The sequence below is a fragment of the Chrysemys picta genome, chromosome 8, assembly GCF_011386835.1.
Source record: "Chrysemys picta bellii isolate R12L10 chromosome 8, ASM1138683v2, whole genome shotgun sequence".
NCBI lineage: Eukaryota > Metazoa > Chordata > Testudines > Emydidae > Chrysemys > Chrysemys picta.
In genome coordinates, this window is record NC_088798.1 from 309,093 (window position 1) to 331,561 (window position 22,469).

Here is a 22,469-nt window from a genome sequence, read left to right on the forward strand (position 1 = left end):
ACAGATTGTAAGTCTAGAAAGGACACTTAGATCGTTTAGGTTGACTTCCGCTAGGGGGCACTGGCTCCAAGCCAGCTTGAGGGGGGGAACTGGCTGGCTCAGGGAGCAGAAAATGGGATACTGGGTCTTGCACCACTGGTGCCTGTGTGTTCCCTGACCTGCCATGAGGACGTCAGTGTCCTGGGCTATCTCAAGAGCCTGGAATTTGCCAGTTTTGAGCGTGGGCCCGTTGCTCCCAGAATCCTGGCTAGGGTATGGTTCATGCCTGTTTCTTCAGGGGCAAGCAAACTAATTAAATATAATTAATGGAGATATCCCATCTCCTAGAACTGGAAGGGACCTTGAAAGGTCATTGAGTCCAGCCCCCTGCCTTCACTAGCAGGACCAAGTACTGATTTTGCCCCAGATCCCCAAGTGGCCCCCTCAAGGATTGAACTCACAACCCTGGGTTTAGCAGGCCAATGCTCAAACCACTGAGCTATCCTTCCTTGAAACCCTCCTTGCACAGGGATATTGGGCCATGCTGAATAGCAATGGCATTCCCTCCTGAACTCTAAGGAGACAACTGGTGCTCTGGTACATGAGAATGGATTCCCCTGAATTCAGCTTTCTGGTGAGTGCCCACATTGTTGCTGAGCGTCTAGTTTTCTTGCCCACGTCCAGTCCAGTTGTGGTATTTTCCTTCTACATGGCTGGCAGTGCAAAAGCCAATTACAATGTATGATTTTAAAAAACACATTCTGCAGCATGTGCGTGCTCTGAGTGCATGCCCTGTGCTCGGAGTGTTCTGGGTGCGAGCAGCCAGGGAACCCAGAGCTGGGCTTGTGTGCTCGCTGGGCATGGGCTCTGGGTGGGGTCCAAGGCGGCGCAGAAGTGCAGCTGTATCCTGGTGCTCTGCACGGGCCCTCAGGCTCTGCTCTCTCTGTTGCTCTCTCTGGGAAGATGGTGTGGAGCACATGCCTGGCCTCACAGTCGCTAGGCTTGGCCTTAGGCACCTGGTGGGAGCTCAGTAAGTTTGGAGCAAGCAGTTGCCTAGGGCAGGTGATGCCTGTCTGCATAGCTGAATATCGCCATCTTGCGGAGCCTGTACAGGTGGTGGATACAGGATGTGTTGGGAGGGGATTTCTGTCCAGGCTGAGGTGACGTGAGGTGTGAAATCTCCAAGGGACTAAACCATGCAGCATTCCTCTATGAGCCAGAGCTTCCTTTCACCAGTGACATGCAGCAGCCTTGTCACCCTGTGTTGTCTTGAGTTGTTATTGAATGAATAGCTGAGAGGTGTGTGCAAGCATGCCCCTGACTGGTCTGGTGTGTGCAAAGAGCAGCTCACACAATGGGTATGTAAGGGGCAGCTAGTCCCAGAGTGCTGCCTGCAGAGGGACCCAGTGTGCATCCTAGAGCCAGGACTCCCTCCCGGGTGCACCCCCTCCTTACCCACCAAGCAGGGACTCGGTGTCTCACAGCAGGGTTGTTTTTCTTCCTATCCCAGCCTCCATTCTCTCCTGTAGCCGCAGGGCAGGACGTGCTGCCTATCTGATAGGAACAGGCTCTATTGGTGCCATCACTGTCAGTGGCAGAGCGGCCACAGCATGGTGGTTTGGGGGCCGGGGAAGTTGGGTGGATGGGGGTGGAAGGGGCCCTTTACCCAGGCTTCCTGCGGAGCGAGGCTGGCATGTCTCAGATAAAGGCTTTGTGTCTCAGCTCCAGCAGCAAGCCAGGCCCAGAAAGAGAACAGCCCTTCCCCTGGATGCCCAGCTCTGCAGGGCAGGTGGCCGGAGCCCTGCGTTCTCACTGGCACTGAATGCTCACTGTAGCAGAATGGGGGCCCAGCTGTGTCAAGAGCAGCCCCTTTTCTTGGTAGCTGGACTCCTGCTCAGCCTACTCACTCCTGCTTTGAGCCCTGCTCCGGTGACATCTGAAGGTGGGTCCAAAGAGCCTCTGTCCTTCCTTAGCGCCCTTGGGGAAGTGCGGGGGAGGAGGGTGTGCTCAGTCCCTTTTGGGTCTCTGCAGTCGGTACATGGGCCATGGCCAGAGATGAGCCTGTGTGAGCCTAGGGAACAGTCGGTCTCTCATCCAGCCTGGCCCAACTTGCTAGCCTGGCTTGACTAGCTCCAGATTCCTCTGGTTTGGGGCTGAGTGAAACGGGGCGTGGCCAAGGCCCTGCCACACCTGGCTGTGCCCTAGTTGTGAGTGGTTCCTTGGGGTCATGTGCAGCTGGGGGTAGGCAGATGGCTGGCTTCACCTTACAGCTGGGACTGGGTGGATACTGTCTACTTCAGGGAGGGACCCAGGGCTACAAGCCACTTTCACAAACTCCCCTGGGTCTTGTGTTAAGCACAGCTCCCATGAGCCAAGACCCTGCAAATGCTCACAGCAATGACTGTCCGATGTGTGCACACTGCACATGCCTTTGGCCAGCTGGTGAGTGCTGGGGATAGGGGTGCACTGTGGCCCCAGGGTGGGGGGGCACTCCAAGGTTCCTGGGAAGAGAGAGCACCTCTCTTTGCTCTTGACCACCTCCCTGCCTTTGAGTGGAGCTGCATTAAGCGTTGTGAGGTGGAGGGGTGTGTGAGAGAGTGTGCGCATGGACATGTTGTGGAGGTGAGGGGTGCTGTGTAGGTATCCCTATCCTGAAAAGAAATCCAGTGTGTTCTTAACCTGTGTTAGCAGTGATGCCAGGCAAGTCAGCACTGCATGTGGGTGAGCAGCGGGGTCTCAGCCCTCGGGCTCCCTAGAGCCAAGGCTTCAGCATGCACTGCTTACCTGAGATAAAAGCCAAATTGCTGTTTCTTTAGCTAAATTGGGTGAAAATAGCTGATCTAAGTCGCACCCCCACTTTTGCAGTGTAGAGACACTGTGGGTGTGGGTGTGCATTGCACATGCATGTGGGGCGGAGGCTGGGACTGGGGGGCCTCTCCATGTTCAAAAATGTCCCAACTGACTCCATGCTAGGCTCTGTACTGCTCCTGCATCGTCTCCCTAGCCCCTGGCTCTGCAGGTCCCATGCCACCACCTGTCGCTCTGTGGGCTGAGGAGGGAGAACTGGCCTAGGCAGGAGATGCTGCAGGGGCAATGAAGGGCATCTGGGACTGGGATAACCATTCCCAAGGAGCCCGCAGTTGTGGCAGGGGAGAGCTGGGCTCTGGTACGTAGGCGGGCCGAGAAATTATTTAAATACAAAACAACAAGGAAACAAAATGCCCCAAAACTTCATTCACACTGAGGTAAGGGTGCCCGGGGCTCTCCGGTGCCCTTCCAGAATGTGGAGCTCAGCTGAACTCACACTGCTGAAAACCAAGAACTGGAACATTATGGTACATGCCACCCCAGCCATGCCACCTTAATGCTGGTGGCCTTGCAGCTCCTTCAGCCAGCTGGCTTCCTGGGACATTGTCTAAGGCCAACTGGCTCCAGGGGGGGAGGGTGTCTCCGGCTGGATAGCGGGCTCCCCTGGGGGGATCTCCAGCTAGCTGGTGGGCTCCTGGGGGAAAAGGGGGGTATCTCCAGCTGGACAGTGGGCTCCTGGGGGAAAAAGGGGGTGTCCCCAGCTGGACAGTGGGCTCCTGGGGGGGGAGGGGTGTCTCTGGCCAGCTCCCTGGGGCACCAAACTCTTGCTGAGCTGAGGGAACTCCTGATGCTTCCTGTGAAAGCCCAAGTCCCAGGCTCCTCCCACTCTGGCACCAGGGCACCCCTCACTGCGCTTCTCCCTAGGTGAGTCCTGGCACTGGCTCACTGATCAGGAAACAGATGCCCCAAGACTATGGCAGCAATTACCTGTGCAAACCTGGGGACAGCATGGGGCGAGGTCTGAGCAGCGGTGAGCCTGATGGCAGCAGGGATGAATGCCCCCAGCAGGCAGCTCCCTGAGCCCCGCATGGTGCAGCACTCTCTACCTCTTTCTCGCCTGCATTGTCTCCTCCCCCCAGCCCCCTGTGTGATGCCCAGCCCTGGCCCTGCCCTGCTCCCACTCCAGGGAGGAGTCCGGAAGCCCCAGGCCTTCCTGCTGGTCTGTTCCATCCAGGGGCTGCTGCTGCAGAGCTGCTGTGTCTGTCCTGGGAGCGCATGGATCTGCTTCTCCTTATCTCACTTCCTCACGCTTTTCCGCAGTGAATGCTATCGCCCAGCATGAGACAGGGTGTGCTTCCCGCCGAGCTGGCCTTAGACTGGCCTGAGCCACATGCCAACCCACAGGGCTATTTTGGGATGTTTGTACCCAAATGACCCACCCCTCCCTACGCGATAGCCTGGGAGGAGGGCTGGACTCAGATCCCGATGGCCCATGGCATGCAGTTTGTGCGGCTGATCAGAACTGGAAGCACAGCTCATGAACCCACTGGACCCTTGTGAAAGTCCTGCTTGGGCGAGCCTGGGGAGGCTGATGGCCATCTGTGGGGAAGGGAGTTTCTATGGCTGAATCCCAGGCCTGACTCTCTCCTGCCCTGTCCCTTGTGTGCACCTCCCAGTCCACTCCTTGCCCCAGGGCAGCATTGGCAGCCCCTTTGCACAGGGGTAAATGGTGACAGAAGATGGCAGGCAGGGTCCCCATAGGCTCCCCATCTGTCTGGGTGGGGTGGGGGTGAGGAACACCGACCTCTGGGGGCTGAGCTGGGGACGCACATATGAGCCCTGGGCTAGGGTGAGGGGGCTTTCCTAATACAACATCAAAACCAATAGCACGTTTTTCTATCCTGTGCCCATCACCTTGGCACCTGAGCACTTGCAAAGACATTAAAGCCCTGACTCTATGGAGCAGTAGGGCTGCCACATGCGGCTCTGGTGACACAAAGCAGCAAATTCCCCTGCCTGGGGGAAATGGCAGCTGGCCCAGTGCTGTCATGTGGCTGCTCTGCCTCGCCTGTCCCCTCAGCACAACAGTGTGGCCAGGCTGCTCTGGCAGCTGGTTGATCTGCAGTTACTGGAATGGGTCCTGGGTGCTGCTGGCAACTGGCACAGGACACAGCAACCTGGTTGCTCTAATTTGCCCTGAGACCAGGCCAGTGCACGGCAACTGCACAGATGGGGCACCGTGCTTCCGGACTCTCATTGCCTTCTGGGGTCACTTTGACTGTACCATGGAGCAGCCTCTCCAGGTCCCTCCCCACTAAACAGCTCTCTCCTCCATGCAGATGTGGCTCTCCTGAGAGAGGTTTCTGAGACCATTCGCTGCTTCTCCCGATCTTTTGAAGACCTCACCTGTTTCTGGGATGAGGAGGAGGCAGAGCATGGGAACCACACGTACCGCTTCTACTACACCTACAATGGGTGGGTCAGGACTCACAGGCCCTGGAATCCTAGCCCTGGCTTCTCCCTCCCCAGCCCTACTTAACTCCTGGAGTGTTAAAGATGGTGCACCCCACTTGTCTCCCCGGCACAGCTCTGAGTGGAGCACTTCGCCCTCTGCACCAGTCTTGGCCTTTCACTGGTTTCCAGAGCCTGGGAATTGGCTCCCTGCTGCAGTATGTTCTTGGCAGCCATGTGGGGAAATGCTTCCCCACTACCATCAGTACATCTGTACTGCCCACACCATAGTGCCTGCGTGCCGGGTGGTCTGGCTTTGCCCTCAGCCCCCACAAGCAGCGCAGGGCCATTGGCACCTTGGTACAGCTGGGAACTGGGTCTCAGAGCCTGGCCCAAGGTCACACAGGGAGCAGGGACTCGAATGCTGGTTGCCCAAGCCCTAGGTTAGTGCCCTGGCCACTTGCCCATTGTCTCCCTGCTGCCTGGGCCCCCTGGGGCAGAGAACCTGCTTCTGAGGGGGGCAGCCTCCCTTCCTGTTCTGCCCATCACAAGCCTGGCCCCTGCAGAGCGGGTGTTGGTGGGCAGTCAATTAGGGTTACCATATTTAAAAAATAAAAAAAGAGGATACTCCACGGGCCCTAGCCCCGCCCCTTTCCCACCCCGGCCCTGCCCCTTTCCCACCCATGGCCCCGCCCCAACTCCACCCTTTCCCCGCCCCTTTCCCACCCCGGCCCTGCCCCTTTCCCACCCATGGCCCCGCCCCAACTCCACCCTTTCCCCGCCCCTTCCCCAAAGTCCCCGCCCTAACTCCCCCTCCTCCCTCCCAGCCACGCGAAAAGGGCTACCCGAGCGCACTACCAGCTTAACGGTTTGCCAGGCAGCCTCCAGACCCTGCGCCCCCAGCCGGCGCTTCCCCAGCGCAGCTGGAGCCCGGGAAGGGAAGCGCCCAGGCGGGGGCGCAGGGTCTGGAGGCTGCCCGGCAAACCATGAAGCTGGTAGCACTTGGGCTTCGGGCAGCCCCTATGCCTCCAGACCCTGCGCCCCCGGCCGGGCACTTCTCCTCCCCAGCTCCAGCTGCTCTGCTCCTCCCCGGACTCAGACTTCGGCTCTGTTTAAGAGCCAAGCTGCCCGAGCCAGCGCTACCGGCTTCGGGCAGTCCCCCTTGCCTCCGGACCCTGCGCCGCCAGAGCAGAGCAGCTGGAGCGGGCAGGAGAAGTGCCCGGCCGGCGGCTTGGGGTCCGGAGGCAAGGGGGGCTGCCCGAAGCCGGTAGCGCTGGCTCGGGCAGCTTGGCTCTTAAACAGAGCTGAAGTCTGAGAGGGGAGGAGCAGAGCAGCCGCAGGAGGGGAAGTGCCCGGAAGGTATTTTTCCCGGACATGTTCGGCTTTTTGGCAATTCCCCCCGGACGGGGGTTTGATTGCCGAAAAGCCGGACATGTCTGGGAAAAAACAGACGTATGGTAACCCTAGGTCAATAGCATGGTCTGCCACAAAGGGCTCTGCTGCTGGGCCTGGGGCTTAGGGTTGCCAGGTGTCCAGTTTTTGACCAGAACGTCTGGTTGAAAAGAAAACCTGGCAGCATTAAATCTGGTTGGCCACAGTAGCTGCTGGCTCCATCCCATCCCAGCACCCACACGCGGCAGCTCCCTCTGGCCTGGTCTGCTCCTGCCTGAAGGCTCTGCCCTCTGCAGCGGGACAAACTGCTTGGGGGACCCCTGCTCCCCTCTGGGCCCTGCCCCTGGGCTGCGGCTGCTCCTCACCTTCTCCCTGCAATCAGAGGTGGCTCTGGGCACCCCACTCCCACCTCATTCTGCAAGAACCCCAGGTTCCTGATTGCAGTTGACTCCAGTTATGAGCTCCGGGTAGTAGTCAGCCCTGTGCTTGCATCGCTCAGTCTGCTAAGTGCTTTAGCAATGCTCAGAGCTAAACGGCAAGGATGGTGGCTTTCTACTTGCTGGTGAGAGAGGAGAGAGCGCACACACTCTCCCTACCTACTCTCACACACCATGGGTCTGCTCTTTCAAGAGCTAAGTGCAGAACTGTATATACAAAAATCATCCGCAGTGATCTCAATTGCAATTATCATGATCAAGCATGCAAATTGATTATTTGAACATGCAACTGCCATAATTGTGTGTGCCTTTTTTGCACACAAAACTGCGCCAAAAGCGTGCGTGTGTAATGGACTATTCTGCCTGTGTGTGTGAATTATCTCTCTCTGTCAGACCCCTCCATTCTAGCCAGTATTCACTACGCGGCTGATAGGATGCCAGCAGTCTAGGAGTTCAGAACTCCCCTCTGCGGGGTTCTGTTTTTCACTTCAATATCGGCCACCCAGGTGAAGGGACAAGGCCCTGAGCCCAGGGGTGAGGGGTCTGCAAGCTGTCTTCTCACAGACGGGCTGTGGGGGCGCACTCAGGGCCAGGCCAGAGGCTCCAGGAGCCTCCAGTGCACTAGGTTAGGCTGCTAGGCCCGTCTCCATAGTGACGGCTACGGCGGTGCAAGGACCAAACCGTGCAGTCAATGGGCTCCGTTCACAGGGCTCTGTCCGGGAGACCCGGGGCATGGAGCAGCTTCTGGGCCTCTGAACAACCCAACCCCTCCCTGCCCTGGCCCCAGCCCCTTGCTATGGGAACCAACCTCTTCCTGCCCCAGCCCCTTGCTATGGGAACCAACCTCTTCCTGCCCCAGCCCCTCATTATGGGGACCGACCCCTCCCGGCCCCTAGCTCTGGGGACTGGCCCCCACTGTGCCCCGGCCCTAGTCTCTTGCTACAGGCACTGACCCCTCCCTGCCCCGGCCCCAGCCCCTCGCTATGGGAACCGACCCCTCCCCGCCCCGGCCCCTCGCTACGGGAACTGACCCCTCCTCACCCCAGCCCCTCGCTACGGGAACTGACCCCTCCCCGCCCCAGCCCCTCACTACGGGAACTGACCCCTCCCCACCCCAGCCCCTTGCTCTGGGGACCGGCCCCTGCTGTGGCCCGATCGGGCAGGCTCCACATCAGCTCCTCCCAGCCTGGCTCTGCAGGCAGCAGGTGAGTCCCGGGAGAGGGGGATTCGGGGGGGGGGGGGGTGGAGAGCGAGCGATGGGGGGAGAGGACTGAGTGGGGTGGGGCCTCGGGGGAACACGCAGGGCAGAGGTGTTCGGTTTTCAGCAATTAGAAAGTTGGCAACCCTCCTGGGACCCAATTCCCCTGGCCTGGCCACGAGGCTGGGCTGTGCCCAAGAGTGAGGAAGGGGGACCTGGTGAGGCCCCTCCTGAGGCCTGTGTGGGCTGCGACCCCACGCTCTGACTGCCCTGCCCCCCAGGGAGAAGGCCAAGGAGTGTGTGCTGGCCGTGCAGAGACGGAGCGGCGGCGGCAGACGTTACGTCTGCGTCTTCCCCAGCAGCCATGAGGTGCGGCTCTTCGCACAGCTCTGCATCCGCGTGCTAGACACACCCAGCAACCAGACCAAGTACTCCCGGGAAGTCGCCGTGGAGAAGGTCGGTGAGTGCTGGCCTCCGGTTTCTGCCTGCGACGAGCCCTGCCTGTGCCCCACCCCCTACATCATGGCCATTGGAGATGGAAAAGCCATGGCTAGGCTCAGGGCTGGCACAGCCGATTCTCCAGTGCTTTGTCCTTCCCAGGGGCCGTGTGGTGAAGACTTTACTGCTATGGGAAGCCCCAGGCCCTGCCCCCCACCACTGTCACCTTTTCTCTGACACTGGCAAGTCATTGGGCCGATGGGGCATGGCGGTGTTTCCCAGCATCTCAGTCCTGTGCTGCCCCAGACGGAGAGAGCTGCCATTACCTACTGATGCTCACACCACGCATGGAGAGCAGCAGTGACCCTCACCCCACTGCCGAGGTCTCGACAGCCTGCTGCAGCCTGCCAGCATGCTGGCCCCCGCCCAGTCAGGCCAGGGCATGGCACAGAAGCAGCCCTTGCTGCTCAGGTGGACGCCCTCTTCCTGCCCAAAGAGACAGGAAACCCATCCACATGGTTCCTGTCAGGCCTCTTCAGGGGTCATCACCTTTCTGCAGAGAGATGGAAATGCCCTGGCTGGCTCAGTCCCAGCTCTGAGGCTTGCTCCATGCAGCCTTTCTTCCAGCACTCGGTTTAGCCAGCGCGGGACCATGCTGTCTGCCTCTCAACCGCCTCAGTAATGGAGAGGCAGCTTAGCCGCAAGCCCAAGTACCAACAGACCCTGCTCCAACCCCAGGGCACTGGGTGCTAACAGTACCCAGCTCTTTGTCCTGGCACAGCCAGGCCACATGCCCAAACAAGGCCTGTCCCTGGCGTCACACAATTGTTATGAGAGTAGTGCCTCGGGGCCATGCCCAGCCACACGGGTGGGTTACTTACAGGCTGCTGGTGCTGTGTGCTGCTAGCCTGGCCTTGGAGCTGTGGCAATTCCCATGAGCCTGCAGCAGAGGCCTTTAGCTTTGGCACTTTCCTTCCAGGGCTCATTGCTCCCCCTGTGAATATAACGGCCACCTGGACTGGGGCAGCTGGGGAGCTGCAGGTGAGCTGGGAACCCCCAGCTACTGAATACACCGAGTTCTTCATCTATGAGATCCTCTACTGCATTGTGGGCTCCATGGAACCACCCCGCCAGGTAAGGCTGTGTTCCTCCTGCCATGGCCGGCTGTAACATACCTCATGGGCTGTGAATATTGCTGTGTTCCTCCCGCCGTGGCCAGCTGTAACCAGAGGTGGATTTACCATGAAACAAACAGTGCGGTGGCACGGGCCCCCCAATGACAGGGCGGCCACCAAAATGCAGGACAAATCTCATCTGACAACCTGCCCCTGAGTCCCGCCGGCAGTGCAGCAGGGCTTAGACTGCCTGCATTTTGTGGCTGGTGGCTCCACGCCACTCCTGGAAGCGGCCAGTGGCTGGCACATCTCTACATGCCCCTGGTGGAAGGGAGGCGGCTCCGTGCGCTGCCCCCACCCCAGATAGTGCACGGAGACCTGCTGCCCTCCTCCCCCCAAGGGGCATGCAGAGACATGCCAGCAGCAGGGCTAAGGTGGCTCCCTGCCCGTGTTGCCTCCTTCCCTCTGCGCTGCACCGCTACCGGAAGCGGACGGCATGTCCCTGAGGCCCCTGAGGAGGGGGGTGTCTCTGTGCATTGCCCCCACCCCAAGCGCCGACTCGACAGCTCCCATTGGCTGGTAACTGCAACCAATGGGAGGTGCAGGGGCAGCGCCTGCGGGCAGCGGCACGCAGAGACCCCCTGGCCTCCCCCCAGCTTAGGAGCCACTGCCAGAGGGGTGTGCTGGTTGCTTTGGGAGCTGCGCGGCCCAAGGTAAGCGCCGCACCCCTGCCCCAGCCCAGAGCCAGCACCCAAACTTCCTCCCAGAGCCCTCACCCCCTCTGACGCCCCAACCCCCTGCTCCAGCCCAGAGCCCGCACCCAGCACCCAAACTCCCTCCCAGAGCCTGACCCCCACATCCCCACCTGCACCCAAACTCCCTGCCCCGATCAAGATACCTCACTTTATTTTCATTTACTTCCTATTACTTATAGGCGGAGCAGGAAGAAAAAAAGAATTAAAAACCAGGGGAGGAAAGGGTGGAGATAAGAGAGGATGTTCTTTTTCTTGGCTGGGTCCTGAGGGAGGGGCCCCCTGAAAATGAAGCTGTGCACAGGGCCCCACTAACTCTAAATCTGCCTGGCTGTAACATACCCCATGGGCTGCAGGTTGTGTTTCTCTCCTGTGGCCAGCTGTAACACCGCACAGGCTATGGGTAACACTGGGTTCTTCCTCCCCATGTTCGGCTGTAACAGGCCCCATGGGCTGTAGGTAATGCTGTGTTTCCCCTCCCTTGTCGAGCTGTAATAGGCCCCATGGGCTGTGGGTAACACTCTGGTGACCCTTCATGCCATTCTCCCTGCAATTCCCAATCCCAGCCTGGCAGCTGCAGTCACCTCATTTCCTGCCATGTGGATATAATGGGGGCATTGGAAATTCAGCCAGACTCTTGCAGGGAAGGATGTGACTCTCTTTCACCTCTCTGGTGCTGCCCCAGGCCCTTGGGGCTCAGGGGCTGAGAGCTTTGGGGGCGTCTTGTTAGAGGCAAGGACAGTGTATGTGGTGGTTGAAGCAGCTCCCACGTTCTCCTCCTCACCCAGTCTGGTCCCTCTCCTACAGAAGCAGGTTCGTAGCACCAGGGCATGTGTCCTCCACACCCTGCAGCCCGGGGCCAAGTACCACATCCGGATCCGCACCAAGCCAGATGGCTTGTCCCTGGATGGATTCTGGGGCCCCTGGTCTCAGGCAGTGGCTGCTGAAACACCCCGCTCCTCAGGTGAGTGACTCCTGGACAGAAGGGGTTTGGCTGGGAGATCCACACCCAGGATCTCCCCAGTCCTGCCTGGTAACACACAGCCCACGCAGGAGCCAGGGTGGGGGCTGAGAGCGTCACTCCAACTCTGCTCACCCATCGAGGGCTCCTTGAACTGCCACAATCGCCCATCTCTGAAGGCTTCTGAGGAGCATCAAGGGAGGAGACAGACGGCCAAAGAGAGAGAGGACAAGGTTTGGTGGAACCTGCGGGAGATGGCACCTGGGGGGTTGGGCACAAAGGGGCCCACTGCCTAGAGGCCAGCTCTGTAGGGCCCTGCCTGCAGGATCTCAGACATCCAATAAACTGTAAGCTGGGCTCCTTGTTCCTGTAGCCTTGCACGGTCTGCTTGGCGCTCACTTGCTCTCTCCTGCCCAGGAGAGATCGGGCTGCGCTGTTTCACCTCTGACCTGCAGTGGGCGCGGTGTGAGTGGACCTGGGATTCTGCAGATTCCAACAGCTCCCACAGCCTCTTCTATCGGTCCCAAGGGAGCAGTGATGCCTCCAGGTAACAGGCCCCGGCCAGTGCCCAGGACACGCCACTCCTGTGCGAGGTGGGGAAGTGCTGCAGCTGTTCTGGGATCGACTTTCAGATACACAGATGCAGCGCCCTGTCCCAGGAACAGAGCTTGCCATGTCGGACAGTACTGAAAATCCCATGCAGCCAGGACCTTCCCTTCCCCCCTTCCCCTCCCCCCCGACTGGTGCCTGTGCTCTGCAGACCCCAGAGGTTCCCAGACTGAGGGGATTCTCTGTCCTGCCCATGCCCTGCTTCGCTCAGGAGCAGAGACGAAGGAGGCTGTGCTACGGGATGGGCCACATGCCGTTCTTTCTGTGATGGTCACCAAAGGCCCCTGGGGAGCGAGGACAGACTCTCAGGAAGCAGCGTGGGCTCAAGCCAGGGGGAGAGAGCCCAGGAGGCCAGAGGTGCTTGTGGGCAAGGGGTTGGGGCAGTGCCCAGCTGCTAGTGACATTCGGGCCCTTACGGACAGGGCGGGTTTGTTACCCTGTGGGGGGAGGGTGACTCGGGCGAGGGTGGTGAGAGGAGACAGGTCAGTGAAGGGGTGGCCATGGCTGCTGGAGGGATTGGGAAGCAGAGGTCTCAGCTGGACTCACGTGCGCCCTGCTTCCTCCCCAGAGGCCAGGCTTGGCAGCGCTGTCAAGAGCACAGCACAAGGCCCCAGAACACCCACGCCTGCATGTTCCAGCCCAGGAATGACAGCGACATCTTCATCTTGGTGAATATCTCTCGGGGGCACCCTGAACCAGTCCTCAGCTACTTTGGGGAGCCGTTCCGGATGCACCAGGCCGGTGAGAACCCGCTGACGCCCCGTCCTGTCTCCTTGCTAGGTCTCCTCCCCATGGCTGCACAAGCCTGTGTCCTGTGAGGCAGGGCTGGCTCCAGTTTTTTTGCTGCCCCAAGCAGCGAAGGGGGGTGGGGGAGCCGTGATCAGCAGCACTTCGGCAGCAGCTCTACCGCGCCGCTTGGTTCTTCCGCGGCAATTCGGCGGCGGGTCCTTCCCTCTGAGAGGGACTGAGGGCCCTGCCGCCAAATTGCCGCCGAAGACCCGGACGTGCCGCCCCTTTCCATTGGCCGCCCCAAGCACCGGCTTCGTTCGCTGGTGCCTGGAGCTGGCTCTGCTGTGAGGGTTTTGACTGCGCGGGTGCGGCCCAGGGAGCCCCAACTGCACTGCCAGGAGAGCTCACTGCATGGCGTGGCTGCACCCGCCCTTTCACTGCAGCAGGAGGGAGCTCTCTCCTGTCCTGTCTGGGCAGAGACGGGGTCAGTGCGGGTGGAACTCGGGGGCTGGGCTGCATGAGGGATTCTCCATTTGCCCAGCTGTGCCAACATGCGCTCCTTGCTCCAACTGCAGTGCTCACCAGCCCCCCCAGGATCTTGCAGGCCAACATCAGCGGTGGGCAGCTGAGGCTGCAGTGGGCCCCACCAGAGGAGGAATTGGCAGAGTACATGGTGTATCAGATCCGCTACTCGGTGGAGAACAGCCTGGACTGGAAGGTAATTGGGGACTGCCCCCCATTGCAGGAGAGGTTGTCAGGGGGACTGGCACCCCCCCTCACCTCCACAGAGGTCTCCCGGGGATGGGCACCCCCCACAGGAGAGGTCTCCCTGGGTACTAGCACACCCCTTACCCTGCAGGGAAGGTCTGCCTGGGGATTAGCACACACACACACAGCCCGGCAACCTCCTCCAGCAGGGGAGGGCTCCGGGGGAACTGGCGCACCCCTCCCCTGGAGGTGCTCCAATACCATGGAGAGGGGTCCAAGAAAAAAAGGTGCCAAACCCAATAGAACTTGGCCCGCCCTTTGTCTGTCCCACCCCAATCCCCATCAGCTCTATCCCCAGGGTCAGCACAGGGCATGTGGAGTCCAGCGAAGTATCTCTTGCCTCACCCCATGCCCTCAGGGTGTAACCCAGCTTTCCCTGGGCAGGTCCTGCAGATCCAGCATGTGGCCAACAGTGAGACCCTGGACCTGCGTGCTGGCCCCCGCTACCTCCTCCAGGTGCGAGCCAAGCCCAATGGGCAGCAGCTCCAGGGGTTCTGGAGTGCCTGGTCAGAGACCATCGTGGTGGAGGCCCCTTCTGGAGCAGGTATGGGCCAGTGCTCCTGATGGGGATGGGCCTGAGCGAGAAGGGGGGCCTGCAGCTGGCTGAGGCGAGGGACACTAGGGGCTGGGGCAATGTGTGACCCCAGCTGGAATACAGTGTCAGGGATTTCTTAAACAACAAGGAGTCTGGTGGCACCTTAAAGACTAACAGATTTATTTGGGCATAAGCTTTTGTGGGTAAAAACCTCACTTCTTCAGATGCATCTAAGGGATTTCTTAGATTAGCATAGGGAGCAAAGATTAAGACTGAGTTCAGACTTGTCCAGCTGTTTTCAAACTTTTTGAGCTGAGCCCTCCTTTGAGTTACAATTCTGGGGTGCGCCCCCCCCAACCCAGACAAAAATAGACACAATCCTTGATTCTCTCCACATCAGATTTTTAGGGTGGGGGAAGGCGCGTGCAGTCTTTGGGGGTGGAGGCTGCCGGGAGCGGAAATTGGTGTAGCCATGGCGGATGTTGACACTGACCCACAGGCTGGGTGCCCCACTGAGGCAAGCCAGAGGGTGGAGGTGGCGCTCTCTTCCCTGGCGTCATCGCTCCCCCTCTCCCCCCCCAAACATTCCTCTGCACCCCCCTGGGGAGGTATGTCCCACAGTTCGAAAACCTCTGGACTGGCCAGTGCAGGGGTTCCCCCAGCCAAGCTGCTGTAGAATCCATCTTCTCACTCTCTATCTCCGAGTCCCAAAGGAGAGCTGCTTTCTGTATGTGAACCCTGTTCTTATCCCAGGCCCCTGACTCCTCCAGTCTATTGTCTTTGTGCTGCAAACATACCGAGTGCACCTGTTCAGCATGCCAGGCTTTCCCATTGAGTGTTAATGCTCGGTCATTGGAGTTCCCACTGTCTTTTCCGATTGCTCCATTGGTACAGAATCATATAAATGTAGGTCTGGAAGAGACCTCAAGAGGTCATCAAGTCTAGCTTCTGCATTGAGGCTGGACCAAATAAACCTGGACCATCCCTGACAACTATTTGTCCAGCCAGTTCTTAAAACCTCCAATGATGGGGATTCCACAACCTTCCTTGCAAGCCTATTCCCCAGCTTAACGACCCCTAGAATTAGAAAGATTTTCCTAATATCTAACCTAAATCTCCCTTTAAACCCATTACTTCTTGTCCTACCTTCAGTGGCCATGGAGAACAACTGATCCCATGCTCTTTCTAACAGGCCTTAACTGTTATCTGGTCCTCCCACAGTCTGCTTTTCTCAAGACTAAAGGTGCCCAGTTTTTTTTTAACCTTTCCTCCTACATCAGGTTTTTAAAACCTTTTATAATTTTTGTTGCTCTACGCTGGAATTTCTCCAGTTTATCCATATCTTTCCGAAGGTGAGGTGCCCAGAATTGGATACAAGACTCCATCTGAGGCCTCATCAGTGCCAAGTAGAGTACAACAATTCGCTCCTGTGTCATTTATATGACACTCCTCTTCATATTCCCCAGAACATTAGCCTTTTTCGAAACTGCGCTACAAGCCCCAGATCCTTTTCAGCAGCACTGCCACCTAGCCAGTTAGCCCCCATTTTGAAGTTGTGCATTTGATTTTATCTTCATAAGTGTAGTACTTGAGAGAGATAAGGTATGTGAGACAATATCTTTTATTGGATCATCTTCTGTTGGTGGAAGGGACACATTTTAAAGCTTCATGGAGGCCTTCCTCAAGTCTGGAGAAGGTAACTAGAGTGTCCAAGTAAAATACGAGGTGGGACAGATTGTTAAGTATAAAGGGCTCAAACATGCTGTAAGAGACCACTGAAAATGAAATGGGCAATTAAGGGTTAGCAAGCAGTAGGGCATGCCATAAATTGCTGTTATGCGCCATACAACCAGTGTCTCTGTTAAGTCCATGGTTTTTAGTGTCCAGCAGAGTTATGAATTTAAGTTCCCAAGATTGTCTTTTGAAGGTGTTCTGCAGGTTTCCTCTGCAGGCAAGCACTGAGAGGTCAGCTGTGGAGCGATCGCTTTGTTCACTTCCGGGTGGGATAAGAGTATTTTTGTCTTTTATCATTTTTGAGAGCATAGTGATTGTCAGGTTTCACCCCCATAGTTGTTGGGCATTTGATGCACTGGATGGGGTACACCCCATGGATCTTGAAAGGTGTGTTATGAGGGGTATTGATCATTGTCATGGAGATATGTCTGCAGGTTTGGCATCTGTTCTGGTAGGGACTAGTGCTACTTTGAGTTGGTGTGTCCTGGGCAATGAGGAGCTTGCTTCTGATGAGGAGCTTGGCAAAGATGGGGTTGAAGGCCAGAAGAGGGTTCCCATCAAGTATGGGTTGTAATTGTTTCATGATACATCATGGGTCCAATGTGGGGTGGCAGGTGACAGCTGAGGGTGTGCAGTAAGTGTGTTTTTTCTGTATTGAAACAGGTTCTCCTGGGGTATTTGGGTGGCCCATTGCAATCTACTTTTCTGATGTATTGTCCTTGCTTAGTGAAGGTGGTTTTAAGTGTGTTTAGTTGTGTATCCTTGACTTGCTCTTTGGAGTAAATTCTGTGTGCACTTGCCTTTACTGAATTTCATCTTGTTGATTTCAAACCAATTCTGGTTGTTTTGAATTCTAATCCTGTCATTCAAAGTGCTAGCAATCCCTCCCAGCTTGGTATCATCTGCCCATTTTGTAAGCGTACTTTCCACTCCATTATCTAAGTAATTAATGTAACTATTGAATAGTACTAGACCCAGGACAGGCCTCTTTCTAACGATAAGGGTAGTTAAGTTCTAGACTAGGGAGGAGGTGGAATCCCCATCGTTGGAGGTTTTTAAGAACAGGTTAGACAAACACCTGCCAAGGATGGTCCATCAGGACAGCTGGACGACTGGCTGTGGCTTGAGCAGGCACAGGGTGGAGCAGGAGCTCAGGCAGGAACAAGTACAGTCTGGAGCAGGAGTAGTCTAGCAGGCAGCATACCCAGCAAGGTAGTGACGTTGAGCAGACTGAAGTGGCTTGTGGATTGACTGGACCCGTAGGACTCACAGGTAATTATCTCGAATGTCAGATCAAGCTCAGAGCCATCAGGCTCAGAACACTCATTACATGATCTAGGTTTAATTGGCTCTCTCGGCACAGGGGGCAGGATTACATCACCTCTTGAGGTCCCTTCCAGACCCACATTTCTATTTCAGCAACTTCTCCCTAATGTCACAGACGTGGGATCCAGGCAGGCAGCACCTCTCCTGGTGCCTCAGGTCACGTCGGCTAGTGGATGCCTCTGTGTTGATATGTGTTGATCCCAGCCAGTTCTTGAGGACACATTTGTACCACCCCAGGCAGCTACATGACCCAAACACCTCATATCTTCCTCTGCACCAGGGGAAGTGCTTTAATCCCTTTGGACCCAGCAGGTCATAAGACAGTCTGATGGGTCACCTGAGACACACAGTGCTCATAACAACACTACAGACAATTCCCATTTTCATCACAGGCAGCAAGGACACCGGGGAGCCTGATGCATTCACTGCTTCCTTCTCTGTCCCCGGCTGGATAATATTGAGCCTCACCATCACTCTGCTCTTCTTTGTGGGACTCCTGGGGCTGAGGTGCTCTTTTCCCTCTGCGTACAGGTAACTGACCCCCCTTCCTGCTGGGGTACAGGTAACTGACCCCCCTGCCATTGGGGTACAGGTAACTGACACCCTCCCATTCCTGTAACTGACCTCTGCTCCCAAGGTACAGGTAACGGATCCCTCCCTCATCAAGGGTAAAGCTAACAGACGTCTCCTGCTCTCCTGTTCTCTCCCTGTCCCCTAGAGTGCTCCCTGCTGTGCCCTAATTTGTCTTTTCCCCAGAGGGACTGTGCTAGGATGCTGTGACAGGCCTGGTTAGTGTGTTTCTGGGACTAGCCAGGGGCAGGATGGTGTCTCCCCCATAGACCTGTGTGGTGCTGGGGGAGGGACGGAAAGTATCTCCCCCATAGGGCCATGTGGAGCTGGGGGGGTGGTCTTCCTTTATTGGCGTGTGTAGAGCTGGGGAGAGATTGATTTCATGCTCCCATTTTTCCTCACCCCCAGCAGCATGAAGCGAAAGCTCTGGCCTCCCGCCCCAGATCTGCACCGCGTCTTGGGCACTTTCCTCACCGACAGCAGCAAGCAGCAGCAGGTGAGGTGCAGAGGCCTCGGGCCATGTTCCCAGGGCAGGAGCCGAGGTGGCTGTCCTGCCCCAGTAGGGTCACCAACTTCGTAATGTTTAAAAACCAGACACTGAACCGGAGTGCCAGAACCTCCCCAGCCCTGCCTCTTCCCCCCAAGATCCCACTCCTGATTTGTTCCTCTTCCCTCCCACCCCCGCATGGCTCGCTGCTCTTCCCCTCTGCCTGGAAGGGACTCGCCTGCGGTGCTGTGGCTGGGAGCTGCAGCCACGGAGGTAGGAGGCAGCCCTGGCTGAGTAGGGGCTGATGCAGGTGATGATCCGGTGCCTCCCCTGCCCACAGTAACCAGACTTTAGGTATCTGGTTGGTAGATGTGACCAGCCACTGTCAAGTCCCTTTTCGACCAGACTTTCTGGTCAAAAACTGGGCACCTGGCCACCCTATGCCCCAGATGAATGCCAGCTGGTCGAGACTCTGTGTTCTCCCACCTCCCTGCTCCAGAGCCAACAAAGCCAAACCTTTCACTGGAGCTATTTGTCACGTCTCTGCCTGTGGAGCCATTTCCCAAGTAATCACAAGCCTGAGTCTCAGTGGCATTAAGCACTGCAGCTCCCTGTGGCTGCAGCTGGGTGCTCCTGTGGGTCAGCCATGTGGGGATGGCTTCTGGGCTGTAAAACCACCCCAAAGGAGACCCAACCGTTTCCAGACACACAGCAAGTTAGGACTGTCCCCTCCCTAAGGGGTAATGCCCCATTCTGAGCCCTGGGGTACAGCTGAAGCATTTAAGCATGTGAGGAGCTGCCACTGGGCCAGGCCTGACTCTTACCCTTACCTGTCCTGGGCCTCAGGCTGCTGGGGTGACTTCAGGTCAGGCAGGGTCATCACCTTTGGCTCCTCTCTTCTGCAGCAACTTTTCACTGTGGATCTCAAAGCCTTTTACAAAGGGAGTCGAGGTCACTTCCCCCATATCACGTAGCGGGAGACTGAGGCAGGTGGGGATGAGGCACATTCCTTTGGCAGGTTCTTTGAAACAGCTTGAAGGTTGATATGTGAGGATTGGTCCCAGGAGATGTATTAATGGACCAAGGGCAGGCAAGATTGGCAGAGGTTAGTGACTGGGGAAATGTATCACATGGAGATCTCTGTCCTGCGAGCGTAATATACACAGAGGGTGGGATACATTACTCTCCCTCCCCGTCCTGCCCCAGCCTACACTCAGCTGTGCTATTTCCCCTTCCTCCTTAAGGCAAACACTTCATTCTACAACAAGCCCTTGGAAGATGTGATCCTACCCTGCCTCCTGGAAGTCCTTTCTGAGAGGAAGGGGGCTGAGAGTCCCCCAGAGCCCACCCTGCTGAAGACAGCATGCCCAGGGTCTGGTATCCCAGAGGGCCCCGAGGATGAAGAGGCTAGCAATTTCACCTCTCCTCATCAGGACTACATGGTGCTGCATCCCAGCAGCCCCACAGGCAGCCGCTACGAGAACGAGTACTTGGACAGCAGAGGGGAGGGGGATGACATCTACCTTAGGGGTCTCGCTGTGCTCCTGCTCCATGTCCCAGATGCTCACGCAGAGCTCCGGCAGGACAGGGCTGAGATCCAGTACAACCCACAGGTACCTAGCAGCCTCCAGGCTGAACATATACCTCTAGGGGGGCCTGTGGACTCTGAGGAAGAGGACTGGGATTGCCCATGCTCTGGGAAGCAGTCCATGTCCACTACAGACATTTCTAACCAGTCCTACCTGCTGATGAGCAGCTGGGAGCAGCAGCCCTTCCTCTGAATGCAGGATCTGCTACATGCCCTAGGCTGCCCAGCGAGATGGGAGTGAGGCAGAGGGCTTGGCATGTCATTAGAACCTCACTGCTGGGATGTCCGTGCCTGCCTGGATTCTCAGCTGGGCAGGAGGCACTCCCATGAGCTAATACTGTAGAGTTATGTGCATTTCTTCTGCGGCCTCCACTGTCAGCTGCTGCTGGTGACAGGATCCTGCACTAGATGGGCCAGGCTCAGGGGTGTTTGTGCAGTCAGTGGGTGGCCGATACCGATCTCCCTGGCATGTGATCAGTCTCTGATGCAGCTCCCCAAACAAGCTGCACTCTGGCACTACCAGAGAAGTCCTGCAGGCTGGGGTAGGGGACACTACAATTGTCCTGGAGGTCAGAAATCTGCAACCCTTCCCCAGGGACCCCAGCCATTGTCCCCTGTGATCCCCAGCTGCTTTTCTTGGGGAGGAGTTGCAGAATTCTGATGTCTAGGACAGTGGGGTGAGCCCCCCTGGGTTCTGTGTGGGAGCTGGGGGCTTTGAAAAGGGGATGGGAGGGGCTGAGCACAGCTGTAGTCCTGCCGCATGATAGATGACCTGACCAGAGACAAGAAAAGAAGTCCGCTTCCCCTCCCCCTGGCTCCCCAGTCCGGCTGCCTCCTGCACTTCCCTTCAGCACTTCGTGAAGCTGTCTACATGGTTCCAGTCAACCAAGCTGGGAAACGCTGAGGCTCCCCAGAGCATTATGACATGACTCCTCTGCCTCAGTCACAGCCATTTGAGATGGGAACGAGGTCCTTTGTGCTCCCTTTTTTTCCTCCCACTCTCCACACTGCCTGTGTGTGCCCAGTTCCGTCCATCTCCACCTCCAGAGCATATCCTTACATTTGTCTCCCTCCTGGCATGGTCTCTGAAGCTCCTGGGTGCAGGGTCGTGGTCTGTGCTTTGCTCTGTAGAATGTGGTGCACACCCTGTGGCATTACTGATGAGTAATAAAGAATCATTTACTGAAATGTGATGCCTGTTGCTGCCAATTGGATCAGGGTGGTTTACTAACGTGGCACACTCTGCAGGAGGCCCTGGAGAAAACCTAGGCTCCTGAGAAATCCCTAGCACAAAGCAGAGCTCTCTACTACTGGACCCCTCAGTTGTGGAGTCCCATCCCATCACTTCATACACTGGCCTCCCATTGAATATCAAATCAAGTTAAAGGTCTCGGTCCTGAGCCACAAGGTGCTCAGAGTATCTAAAGGATCACCTAAAGCTCTGGGATGAAGACTGGTTGAGAACTCCACTCCTCTGGCACAATGCAACTCCCTGCAATAAAGATAAAGCAGATCTGTGTGGGAGACGGAGCTTTCTCAGTCTGAAACTGTGGAATTCATAGATTTTAAGGCAGAACGGATCATTGTAATCATCTAGTCTGAGCTGTAAAGCCCAGGCCAGAGAACATCCCCACAATAACTCCTAGAGCACATCTTTTAGAAAAACATCCAATTTTGATTTAAAAATTGTCTGTGGAGAATCCACCATGACCCTTGATCCATGGTTCCAATTATTAATTCCTTTCAATGTTAAAAATTTACACTGTATTTCCAGTCTGAATTTATCTAGCTTGAATGTATTCCCACAAAATCTCTCAAACTGAAGGGCCTTGCTTTCTTTAAAAAATAAAGTATGTGTATATGTATTTTAAAAATCCTAAACCATTCCCTTGCGTATACTTCTCCCATGAAGAACCGGAGGAGAGAATACATACAGGACAGACGCAGGGCCGGCTCCAGGCACCAGCTTACCAAGCAGGTGCTTGGGGCGGCCACTTCGGAGAGGGGCGGCACGTCCAGCTGTTTGGCGGCAATTTGACGGACGGTCCCTCACTGCTGCTCGGAGAGGACCTCCCACTGAATTGCCGCCTCAGATCACGATCGCGGCTTTTTTGTTTGTTGGTTTGTTTGGCTGCTTGGGGCGGCCAACACCCTGGAGCCGGCCCTGGACAGACGTTAGTCACTTTATGCGCTAGTGGGAGGTGCTCAGATACTACCCTGAAGAGCACAGCATAAGGAACCTAAATTGAGTAGAATAGATCTGAATGTGTTACCTGATTGGATCAGCCAAGGAGAGCAACAGATTTCAGAGGACTCAGCCATGGCCAGTCACGATACAGCTGTTTGCATATACAGTTAGACTGCTTGACACTTCCCTTCCCGAGGTGCAGTAGGAAGGTGGCCTGGATTCTCACCTCCTCTATAAAACCTCTGTGGATTTGGAGCTCACTGAGAGAATATCTCACACTGTTCTATCAGTGGGAAAAGCCTCAGGGGAGACTCTCCGAAGCTGGTTTATCCCCAGGGAGTGGTGGGAGGCCAGAGCCATGAGTGCACAGGCTCTGTACATCAGCCCCAGCCAGTACCTACCCC

General features: G+C 56.8%; 1 protein-coding gene across 3 annotated transcripts; it reads left to right on the forward strand.

Annotated features, from left to right (window-relative positions):
* The first annotated feature begins 1,680 nt into the window (after window positions 1-1,680).
* On the forward strand, window positions 1,681-21,065 carry MPL (MPL proto-oncogene, thrombopoietin receptor). Of its 3 annotated transcripts, none has more exons than XM_042845262.2 (12): window positions 1,681-1,921; window positions 5,127-5,262; window positions 8,547-8,725; window positions 9,683-9,837; window positions 11,378-11,534; window positions 11,949-12,078; window positions 12,709-12,881; window positions 13,445-13,587; window positions 14,022-14,181; window positions 17,625-17,763; window positions 18,211-18,298; window positions 19,534-21,065. In XM_042845262.2, exons 1-12 carry the CDS (start codon window positions 1,819-1,821, stop codon window positions 20,068-20,070), a joined length of 2,100 nt encoding a protein of 699 aa, XP_042701196.1. In that variant the 5' UTR covers window positions 1,681-1,818; the 3' UTR covers window positions 20,071-21,065. The 3 variants fall into 3 exon arrangements, with proteins under 3 accessions (XP_042701196.1, XP_042701194.2, XP_042701195.2); XM_042845260.2 differs by lacking the exon at window positions 1,681-1,921 and adding an exon at window positions 2,089-2,421; XM_042845261.2 differs by lacking the exon at window positions 1,681-1,921 and adding an exon at window positions 2,089-2,421 and having other exon boundaries at window positions 18,214-18,298.
* The last annotated feature ends 1,404 nt before the right edge of the window (window positions 21,066-22,469 follow it).